Source organism: Plectropomus leopardus, unplaced genomic scaffold, assembly GCF_008729295.1.
Source record: "Plectropomus leopardus isolate mb unplaced genomic scaffold, YSFRI_Pleo_2.0 unplaced_scaffold432, whole genome shotgun sequence".
NCBI lineage: Eukaryota > Metazoa > Chordata > Actinopteri > Perciformes > Serranidae > Plectropomus > Plectropomus leopardus.
In genome coordinates this window covers 863-12,664 of record NW_024647342.1, presented here as the reverse complement: position 1 = coordinate 12,664, position 11,802 = coordinate 863, and the positions used below count along the sequence as shown (strand labels likewise).

Genomic DNA, 11,802 nt, shown 5'->3' with positions numbered 1-11,802 from the left:
TCAGTGATTTGCAGCAACATTGATTGCAACAGTGCCCCTAGTGAAAATAGCATGTATTTACTCAATATGCCAAATATGGTAAAAATTACGTCCAAGGTGGAAAATCGTAAAAATTCGTAAAAAAGCCCCAAATGACATCCAGAAATAACACAATGCATGTTTTTATGCTTTGAAGGCGCATTTCTTTCACACTTGACAGTATGAATGTAACAGTTCTGTTTACACGGTGTGTTTTAGACTTTACTGGATGAGCTTAACTGGAAATTTCAAAATTAAACAAAAAAACGCAATCTTGCCAAAATTTCTGCCATATGCATGAACACTGCCAAAATGATTAAAAAAAGGAAGGTGAAAATGCGCCGAAAAGTCCCTGAGGGTTATCTAGTCTATCACAAACAAGCCTATTTTGACAAGCCTGAGCAGGAAAAGCACAGGTGTAACTAAAGACATTAACGACGGCGCTGTTGCTTTAAAGCCACGACGACAGTGAGCCGGCACACACAGCAGCAGGAGTATTTAATGTCATCAGTCACATCTTTGCTTCTCCTGTTGCGACTTGTCGAAATGTCTGCTGTGAAAACACAGTGATGTTTTGGTAAGCAGAGGTCTAATCAGCCAGAATAACTGGAAACACTTGTGTGGGTGTGCGGCGCATTTTAGGGCTGCAACAGAACCTCATGTCCTGCTCCTCCTGAGCCTGAGCACCGCTTATTTTCTGTCCTAACGAGTACAACGTTCACAAACTAACCCTGCAAACTGCACAGATTTATGACCCACTTAACCTGCATATGAGCCTTTATACACATCAGTTAATATAATGTACATTTAAATCCGTTTTGAGCTCTCAAATTCGATTTTTGTGGAATTTGTGGAGGTGCCTTTAGATTAAGTTGTGGTTTTATTGTAGCAGCACGACCCATATTCATCCTTTCCTATCAATGCTGAGCAGCATTAAATCAAGAGAACGCACGTCATAGATGTCAAAGGAAGGTTTATGTCGAGCCATCTCGTCCTTAAACTTTGAACTGAACCTTAAACTGCAGCTGTGGTGATGTCCTGATTAGGCAGCGAAAGTGAAAGTCACACAAACAGGACTGAAAACCACACTGTGCGTACGTGTGCACAGACTTAATGTGTCAGCACTTGTCCTGCAAGTTTTTTACCGCGACTGGTTCAATCAAGCTGTCATGAAAATGTGTAGCTCGTAATAGAGGCAGGTGTGCAAAGAAAACACACGCCTTGAAGTTGGGTTTTTCTGGCTGAACGATTCTTTTCTTTTCTTAAAGACACGTTTGCATCTGTCTTTTCTGTCGTGGGTGCAGCCTCATTAAGAATAACTGTTCAGTTTATTTAGCACATCAGCACTGAAGCAGCCAGTTTGAGAGAGAGCACTTTACGTCTCTTGAGCATCTCTGATTGCAAAATCGCTCTTTGTTTTCATCATTTTTAATCTAAATTGAACCGGCTAATTTCTCAAAAACTTCCACATTTTTAGTGATAAAACTTAACCCTTTGAAACCTGGAGTGATGTCATTTTCCTTGTGCTGCTTTCAGATGTATTTAAAGCCATGAACCCTGGAAAATTGGTGGGATTTTTTTTTCTTTCAAAAACATTGGGAAAAAGACAACTAATTGATGTTGCAAAAACTTTAAGACATTAGTAGATTTAGGATAAAAAATGAAAAAAAAACAAGGGAAAAATATTTAGAAGAAAAAGCATGATAACATGTCATGTTTTGTTTTTTTTAGGGGAAAAGTGAGAAAAACTGGGGAAAATACTACATTTATAGTGATCCTAATTATTAGAATTCAAGCACTTTTACCAAGTCTTGTTTGCGTTGCTTTATTTTAAACTTTTTTTTGTTTTGATTTTTTAAAGTAATTTTTCTTATCTTTTTACTAATTTATTGCAAATCTTTGGGTCATTTCTTCTTTCATTTCTCACTGCCTTCTTCCCATGTTTTGGAAAGAAGTCAAGCCAATTTGTTCAGGTTTCAAAGGGTTAAACAGAAGTGTTTACCCACCTAATGATAATAGTCAAACAGCTCAGTTAGCTCAGTTAAGAGGTCGCACTCATGTCAAATGGTGATTATCAGTCAAGGGAGCTGTATTACAATATAATACTATATAATCATTTCTGGAGTAGCCCTTAAAAAAAGAAGAATTCATTAAAACTATAAATGTGTGAAACACTGACCAAAGCGACCCAGAGGACTATGTGCTCGTCGATGAAGCTGTTGAAGTACTGGTTGAGGAAGAGGAGGCCGGGGCCGACGAAGGCTGTGTCCGGGAGATGCAACTCGCTCTTGGTCATGTGTGCGATCTACAGACACGGGGACAAAAAATGAGGGGAAGAAAACTCCGATTAATACCAAAATATTTTAAACACCTGCAATAATACACAAAATTAGGGATGAACGATAATATCGTGTATCAGCTGATGTTGGCTTTAAAATGAAATATCAAAATCAGCCAACATGCTAATTTCTGGCGATATAACAATTTTTTTTATTGACCAAGTTAATTGGCCCAAAAAAAACAACAATCCTAAGCTGAAGTTTTTTTTTCTTATTTTGCACAATTAAACATTAAAAAGCATCGTATTTTATATCTCCATATGCTGGTGGGACGCCACGATAAGAAAATGCATAATATGACGTTTATTCCACTACATAAGAGACTTGATCACGAAAATTAGGTGGGAAAAAAGTAAATATATCAGTGTTGGTTGTTATTATATTGACATATCGGATATCGGCAAAAAATCCAATATCGTGCATCCCACTTAAACAGGCGTCATGATAGGCCATAATGACTCGCAGTCGCAAACCTTACCATCATCATCAACTACATAATTATATTAGTTTGTTTGGCTGCACTGTAAACAGATGCACCACAGAGTAGCTGCTAACGGATGTCTGAAACTGTTTTGGGTTGCAACTTCGAGACACGATGAAACGTACCACGAGCTTGTTGGAGATCTTGGAGATGACCATGCCAAAGGCGAGCAGGTAGAGACAGGGGTGGAGCTCGAACAGCTGACTCGACGACTTCTTGAAAATGATGAAGGCGAGGGTGAGGAAGAGGCCGACGTGCAGACCGGGAGTCAGCACGCTGGTGTCCTGAACAGAGGGGACGTCATGAAGCACGCCTCATCGGATTTTGATCAGACTTTAAGCAAAGTGTGAATGTTTGATGACTTACAGCCACGGTTGAGCCGTTTTTGCCGACACCTCCGTTCAAAATAACATGGAAGTAGTTGTAGCAGGAATAGAGGGCCCCGCCGATGATGCCCATGATGGGGAAGGCGTACAGCTTCAGTCCAAGGATGGGCAACTACGGAAACACATGCAGGTCAAATTAAAGCTTGTACATAAATCATCTTTTCAGTCAGAAGAAAAGAGCTTAATTGAAAGCTGCAGGCATGCTGAGCGAGATGGGAGGGCAAAGCAAAAAAAAAAAAATGCGGGTGACATCATCAGCTTTTTTGAGCCAGATCATGTCCAATAGATGACCTGTTGCCATGGCGTTAGCTAGCCATATTTACCTTCTCCCTTCTCTCATGTGATGTTAAGTCAAGCCTCCAAAGGCAGCACGGAGTAAAAGTAAAACACAAATTCTATTTAAAGAATGACGACTAAAAACTAGGAACTGATCAGATATTAAGTCTGGTGTGAAAACTGATGGTGAAAAATCTTTTACTACGACAAGGTGAAATGAAAGAGTTTCTTAGTGTGTGTGTGTGTGTTTGTGTGTGTGTGTGTGTTCAGTATCTGTACATGTGGCGCTACAAAACATATCTGTTACCGTGGTTTGCCAGAGGCTCACGCCCCCGAAAGCCGACATCAAGTACATGGTTATGATGGCGATCTGCACCTCTGTGACGTCAATCCTGTGAAAAAAGCAACAAGAGAAGACTGAGATTATTATTTTAACCCTTTAAAACGTGGATCAACATCAGTTTTCTTGTGCTGCATTAAACATCTTCAACAGGCAGTTAAAAAATTCAAAACAAGAACAAATTGGTTTGATTTCTTTAAAAAAAAAAAGTAAAAAATTAGTGAAAGGTGACAAGAAAACCAGCTTTATAAAAAAGAGAGAAAATAATTTTCTAAATTATCAAACAATACAGACATAGCCATATTTTTTAACGATTTTTATTGAGCATCAACTGTATAAAACATGCATTAAAAGAGATAAGATGAACAGAGCTCACTCATATATAGCCATATTTACCTTTTTTTCCCAATTTTTTGTCCTTTTTACCAGGTCATTTCCTGGATTATTTTTTTAAATTAATTTTTGCTAATTTTCTGTTAATTATCTTGGAATTCTTTATTATGCTTTATTATGCTTTGTGAATTATTTTGGTTATTTCTCAATTAGTTGTTAATTGCCTTCATTCCATGTTTTTGAAAGAAATCAAGTCAATTTGCTCAAGTTTCAATGCCGAATGCTGCTGAAAGTGCGACTTACAGGCCGAAGCGGAGCGTCCCGGACACGTAGGTCTGCCAGTGGGCGCAGAAGAACATGAACATCCCGATGAAACCACAGAAGAAAATCCAGTTTGGGTATCTTCCTATTCCACATGAAATGCATGTTCCTATCGCAACAAAGACTGAAGGAAGAAAGAAAGAAAGAAAGAGAACAACAGACAAATAATTGACGTCTCTGTCGTTCTCAGTTTGTCTGTAATTGTCCAGTGTTAACCAGTTAAGCACCTGTGGAGACGGCATCGCAGCCGTGATCGAATAGCTCCCCCAGCGGCGAGCTGCTGTTGGTCCTCCTGGCCTGTTTCCCGTCGATGGCGTCCAGAGACTGGTAGATGAACAGGCCCAGAGCGCTCATGATGAAGGCCCATGCTGGAGCCTGGAGGTGGAGGAAGGAGAGACGGACTTTAATTCGTAATCCGTTGTTCTCGCAACTTGGAAAACTTGGTCATTTAAGTCAGATTTAAGACCACCAAGCCCAACAAAAACAAACCTGACTTCACAGCAGCGTGACGGTGCCTACGGTGCACAGTCACGCAGAATCATTTATCATTTATTTTACTTTATTTAACCCTTTGAACCCTGAGCGAGTTGGTGCGTTTTTCCTTTTCAGAAATGTGACGAAAGGCAACCAGCAACTGCAAATTATTTTTTAAAAATGTCTAGGGAAAACTGTATAATTAACATAATTACATATCTTAAATTATTTCATAAAAGTATTAAAATTTTTAAGCACTTTTCTAAGTAATTTCCTTATTTTTTTTTCAATAAATGTTTTCAGATTATTTGCTTTTTTTAAATTTCTTTTTTGCCCTCAAATTTTCAGGAATCTTGTTTTTTATTTATTTATTTTTTTCACTAATTTTGAGGTATTTTTCTTGTATTTTTTACAAATTCTTACAAATTCCTTGCAATTTTTTGCATCATTTCTTTTTTCATTTCTTGTGCCTTGTACCAGAAAGAAATCTTTGCTCAGGTTTCAAAATGTTAACGTTATATGTAGTTTTTGCTATAAAATGCGCTTTAACATTTTAGCTATCAATTCCATTTCCATCGATTTGTGCTCGAGAAGTTTTTGTGAACCGTCGCACAATTTTGCACTGTTGTACGAGACTTGACTATAAATACGAGTTTGAAGCTGACGCCCATGTTTCCCCAACAGATGCTCTTCTGTATTTAGATTGAAAGTCAGGATTTTTTATGAACTTTTGACTTCCAATGGATTGCAGGGTTATTCGAGCTCACGAGGAGTAATATTTTAGGTATGAAATGGTTTAAAAAACACTTTTAGAAAAAGTTAGGAACAGTCTCAGAGACGCTGCATGAGTGCAACATGAGTTTGTCTTAGCATTTCCTTATTTACAGAGTGGGTGTGACGCAGGCAAACCCTGTGATGCTGCTGGTTCTGAGTCCTCGAGCGAACATTTCAAAGACTGGCAGCCTTTGACATTTATGCACGTTCAATATCTTTTTCATAATGTTTGCATAAGACATTGGCTAAGTTATTATTTTAATGTTTATGCAAACAACAAACGCTGCTGATTCTATTTGTAGTTTTCAGGATAAAACTTGGTGAAATGATTTACTTTCTGGACAATTTCAGCACATTTTAACATGGAAATTATACTGATTACCATGATAACTTTATCACTATAATCATGATATGACATTTTCATACTGTTGCATCTTTTTCCTGATATTTGTGATCTGCTCATTCGTCTATGGTGACGATAACAGTTAGTTACAGCCAAAAAGCAAAGGAACGATGTCAAAATGAAACTAAGTGTGTGGCACAACTATATTTATATAATATCTTACACAGATGTTTCAAATAATATGAATTTAAAGTTTAGTAAAAAAAAAAGGTGAAATAGGTCTCATTTTACAAATCATACATCACAAGCAGTGTTTTATAACTGATATGGGCTGAAAACTTTAGATGCTTGTGTGACATAAAAAAGTATAACCGTCACGGGAAAAAAGCAGGTTCTCTATTTCACAATGAAAATGCCATATATTTAATGAGCATGGCTACTTTTAGGCTACAAAAACTAAATAAACCATGAAATGCTGTGTTCCTGCTGAGAGGAAGCAGGATTACTGTGAGGCAATGGAAATGTGCACAATGAGTTGTGCAATAATTCAACTCTGTACAGCACTCTGCAATAATTCAACCGTCTGATATCCTTTCAACTAATATTCTTATTTAATTCTTACTTGTTCAATTCTTGCATTCATACATAACACAATTTGCAGTATAACGCACATATTTCTTATTTTTTTTATTATACATAGATTGTTATATATTGTAGCATAATGCACATATTTCTTTTTCTTTACCTACTTCTTATTCTCTATGTTTTTAAAATAAATCCGTGCATTTATATGTAAGAGCAACTAAGATATGAAGTATTTCTCTTCCTGAAATCATGCACTCCTGCTGTGCCTTTCTGATAAACCTCCTGTCAATGTATGCACATTATTTTGCTAAAAATGTATTCACCGGATTTTTCTTATTTTTTTGAAGTGCTTATTTTTGTTTGTTTGCTACGTGAATTTTACTACTTTTTAAAGAAACTTTTTTAAATTATTTATTTATTAAAATATGAAGAGATAGAGGTTGCAATGGCTGGTTGAGGGGGGGAATTGGTGTTTAAAAAGCTAAAAATATTCTTTTTTAATGGATCTGTGGATATAAATATAGATGTAAGAAGTTTATCACAAAACGAGAGGACGTGCACGCTCAATTAAAACTGCTCCTCATCACTTTTGAGTCGTAACACACTCTCCACACACACACACACACACACACACACACCACGTGTATCTGTGTGTGTGTCGTAGGTTTGGGGAAAGAGGGATTCCTGCTGACTGGTGTGACTCAGTTCCTCTAACTGGGGTGGAGGTTATGGACCATCTGGACGGTAGAGCCGGCCAACCCAGCGTGTTTACCACTACAGTGTGTGTATACTTGTGAGTGTGTGAGAGGAGGGAGACAAAGACAGTCTGTGTTTCCGGAGAATCTCATGCTGTCCTAAATATTCAGAGATCCTGCTGTTTTCTTTACAGTCCTAAAAGCCTCGTGGACCGGTGGGGACAGAGTCAAACTGTGTCCATTATAGTATGAATTCCTTTAATAGGTGTTTGTTTGCACAGATTTGAAACGTTCATACCTTTACAGTCAAGGAAGAAGAGTGACCCAGCAATACTGAAACGATGAACAGAGGGAACTGAAATACCTTTGCACATGTGGAGTTTGACAGCGACAGCATGCTGCGTGGACTGTGGACTTAGTTGGATTGGACAAAGGTGTAAATCTGATAAACACACCTAAGCACCTGCATGGGTCACTGCTCTACAGACACAAGTTTACTGGACCATAGGTTATAGGTTTGTTATAGAATACATTAGAGGCTCATCTATGGGCAGATTATGACACAATGGGCCCCTCGGCACAGATCTGCAGAAGGATCCACCAACAGCTCACGTACAAAAAAGCAAGAAACACAGACGTTGTTGTGTTTTTGCGCCTGTTTGTAGTTTTTAAGCATCCCTTTGCAGTTTCATGTCTGTAGTCATTTTGTGTCTCTTTGAGGTTAGGTTTGTGTGGGCTTTTTTTGTTATTTTGCGTATTTTTGCAGTCATGTTGCATCTTTTCATAGTCGTTATGCATATTTTGTGGTTTTGCAGCTCATTGTAGACATTTTGTGTCTCTTTGAGGTAAAGTTTGTGTGTTTGTTTAGTTTTGCGTATTTTTGTAGCCATGTTGCATCTTTTCATTGCTCTTTTGTGTCTCACCGTAGTCAGCTGGTGTCAGTTTTTGTGGTAATTTTGTGTCTCTTTTAGGTCATTTTTTGTAGTCATTTTGCATCTGTCAGTAGTTGTGCATCTTTTTGGGGTTTTGTGTCTCAGTGTAGTCTTTTTGAGTCTCGAGGTAGAGGTAGAGTTTGTGTCTTTTTGGTCATTTTGTGCATCTTTTTTTTTCATCTCAGTGTCATTTTGTGTCTCTTGGAGGTTACTTGGTGTCTCTGATTTAAAGTTTGTGTCTTTTTTGGTCATTTTGTGTCTCTTTATGATTGTTTTGCACCTTTATGTAGTTATTTTGTATATCCCTGCAGTTACTTTGCCTCTTTTTTGGGTCATTTTGAGTCTCTTCCTGGTCAGTATGTGTCTCCTCAAGCCACATTTTGCAGGTGAAGGTCAGAGGGGCCCTGACACTTTGGACCAATGTCTTCTGGGCCCATTCATTAATCCATTCATGGATGGATCTGGAGCCATTTCACATCAATTGAGCAATATGAATATTTTTTTCCTCTGTTGTTAGTGTGTAAGTAACTGTTGGTAGTATAACTAACCATAGTTTGCCTCATGAAAAACAGCAACACCATTTTTCCTTACAATTTCTGTGTTTTACCATCAACAACACTGCATCACGTGAGCCTTGGCAAACAGCAACACAAAACATAACGTCAAAGCTGTCAACTTTCCAAAAACTAACGCGATGATGGACACGTATTCCCGAGACAAGCGATGTCACACCAAATCCAATTTAAAAATCTTACAATTTAAAGCGCCCTCGCTTGTCTGTGTCCGTACAAATGTGAAAACTTGAATTTTAATATAATTCCCAAACAAACAAGAGACACTCTTCAATTCGGTTTATATTGCCTCTTAAATAAAACATTAACTATCCAGAGTGATTCATTTAATATTGCCTGAACCCGCTGCCACAACACACCGCGGGTGTTAAGAGAGCAGGGTGACCCTATTAATGAAGTGGAAATGTTATTAAAACAAGAGTAGCTGTAAGGCTAAAACGTATGCCGAATTAACAAGCAGGCTCTGCTGACTGAAAAAAATATTTCATAGTGGCTTTTGACGCGTGTGAAGTTGGCGCAGGTGGCAACGCAACTTTAACTTATGCAACTTTTGTATGGAGGATCCGCGTTCTTTCCATACCAGAGAAGGGCACATAATCGAGGCTAGTCCCCGTGTAGAAACTTTGGCCAAGGTCGCTTTACTCACCTCCTCTGTTGCCGTGGGACAATAATAGACAAGCACCATCGTGGAGAGGATATTCACCAGCAGTCCGACAATAGTCAGAGTGTTTGGTGCGATCCATGTCGGAGTTTGCTGGACGAGCCAGTTCCAGTAGATCTGAAACGGGGGCTCAAACAGAGACCGACCGGAGGAGCTGTATTTATGCTCCTCCAGCCGCTTGAGTTGTGCGGGTGACAGCGGCTCCGGCCACAGGAAATGTGGCATTGTTTTTTCTGCCAAGTCACTCCTCAGATTACCGTAACAAACTTCACGCGGGGCTTTCTTCTCTCTCCAAAATAAAGCAGCTCATTTGGCATTTATAGCTCGGTGACTGTACGAGGCCATTTCCACAGCGGAACCATGAGGATCGATACTCTGTACGTTTCTGGTCGAGGTGCGTCTCGGCAGGAAGCGAGGGACCGGAAGGGAATGATACAGCTGCGTACCGGGAAGTTTAAATTACAACGTAAACAAATAGTAAATGCGCGGTTATTTCAACCATTATGTGCTGTAATAATTGGCAAAATGTGTCAGTTGGCACGTAAAAAATACAAAACTAAAACGACAGTTGAGTGGTTTTAGAAGTTTTTATCCATTAATTCAATCATATTCAAACAACAGTAAGTATTAAAGGAAAATACTCATTTTAATGTTTGAATGTCTCATCCTAGTTTGTAGCGCTACATGTTGAAATTAGAAAGAATAACTATAATTTCACTTACTAAATGTAGAGATTTAAGGAGTACATTCACTTTTATTAAGCTAACTATTATATTTTCTGTGCATTTAAAGGGACAAAACTTGAACAAATTGGTTTGATGTCTTTTAAAAACACGGGATAAAAGACAATTAGCAACTTGGTTAGAAATGTCCCACAAATCCCTCAAATTTTCCATTAAATAAAACATTCCAATTTTTTTTTCTTTTTGTTTTTAGCACTTTTTTTCTGGCTGTTTTGTTGTTTGATTTTACTTTTCTTTCTTTCATTTCTTGCTAATTTTTTGGTCATTTCTTGTAACTGTTACTTGTTGCCTTTTTTCCTCCATGTTTTGAAAGAAATCAAGGCAATTTGTCCAGGTTTCAAAGGGTTAACTCTTACCTGTAGTGCTATTCATCAATCTAGATCAGGGATACTAAACTCCTTTTGCATGGGGGCCACGTTTGCAAAATGACAGGAGGGCAGGGGCCAGCCGCAGAAACCCCATACATGTTTCTAGAGACTTAAGGTGATTAGGGGCTTAGTGAGAACCTCTGATTTTTTTAATATATTAGAATTATATATATATTACTTATTATAAAAAAATATTTTTTTTATGTAATTAATTAATAATTAATATTGAAACACCCATAATGTGTAACTATTTCACTGTATAATGTGAAAAACTTCCCCCAAATTCCCAGAGGAAATAAGAAGGATGTAACAACAGTCTCCAGTGATTTTAAATTTATTCATTTAGGCTATTTTTGATCAATAAATGTAATTGTACTTATTTTTTTAATTATATTTTATGTCCCGGTCTACACCTCTAGTGGGATTTAATGTGTTAAAGTTGTTCAAGTTGTTCAAGCAAATAATTATAAATTTTGTGTATATTCTGTCAGTCAAATATAGTAGTAGAGCCTAATTCTTCTAATTTTAGAATTTATTTATTCAAGAATAAGGCTCTGTGTAAAAGCTTCAATATATTTTTTTTTACTGATAGTCAAACTATTATGAGTCCCAAACAAAAAGAGCACACACAACAAAAAAACATTTTTAAAATGTTTTTTTATTGTAATCCATGGGTCATAATTACAAAGGTAAAGGCATGCGCACATGACTGAGCATCAATCAAGCTTCAAGTCCAACATGAATCCAAAAAGCATAATGTGTCATGCAGAATATGGACTGTGTGTAAACCTCTACATTTTCTCACTTATGAGACAAAAATGACCTACGGAGAAAAAATGAAATGCACAAATATTGATGTAAATTATCTTAGAAAGGGCTGACACATTCATTTATCCAACATTACTCTGGTCTATTTTCATTTGTCCTGCCATACTGAAGTTCTGACACACCATACACACACTAAACCTTTGTTTATACATTCCCCGTTTCCTTCTTTCAGACCCTGGAAACAAATTGTGACCTTCAATAGACACTCCCAGCAAGAATCAACATGTGAAATACTGTAAGTGTGTGCCACTGTGCTATATATTATTTATTTTCTTATACACCACATGTACTTATCAAAGCTAGAACCAAAACATTACCGGCATGCATCTGAGC

At 37.6% G+C, this 11,802-nt stretch overlaps 1 protein-coding gene across 1 annotated transcript; it reads right to left on the bottom strand.

Annotated features, from left to right (window-relative positions):
* Nucleotides 1-2,134: 2,134 nt before the first annotated feature.
* Nucleotides 2,135-9,940, bottom strand: LOC121939199 (cholinephosphotransferase 1-like). Its single transcript, XM_042482282.1, has 7 exons — nt 9,516-9,940; nt 4,722-4,869; nt 4,477-4,618; nt 3,808-3,892; nt 3,205-3,336; nt 2,964-3,122; nt 2,135-2,323 (listed from the first exon to the last, which is right to left on the bottom strand). The coding sequence occupies exons 1-7, from the start codon at nt 9,753-9,755 to the stop codon at nt 2,150-2,152; spliced, it is 1,080 nt and encodes a 359-aa protein (XP_042338216.1). The 5' UTR covers nt 9,756-9,940; the 3' UTR covers nt 2,135-2,149.
* Between the last annotated feature and the right edge of the window lie 1,862 nt (nt 9,941-11,802).

Coding starts and splice junctions, on each gene's coding strand:
- LOC121939199 (XM_042482282.1), bottom strand. CDS start 9,755: ATGCCACATTTCCTGTGGCCGGAGCCGCTGTCACCCGCACAACTCAAG. Junction 4,870..9,515: donor GTCCCACGGCAACAGAGGAG/GTGAGTAAAGCG, acceptor CTCCACCTCCAG/GCTCCAGCATGGGCCTTCAT. Junction 2,324..2,963: donor AGATCTCCAACAAGCTCGTG/GTACGTTTCATC, acceptor CCGTGTCTGTAG/ATCGCACACATGACCAAGAG.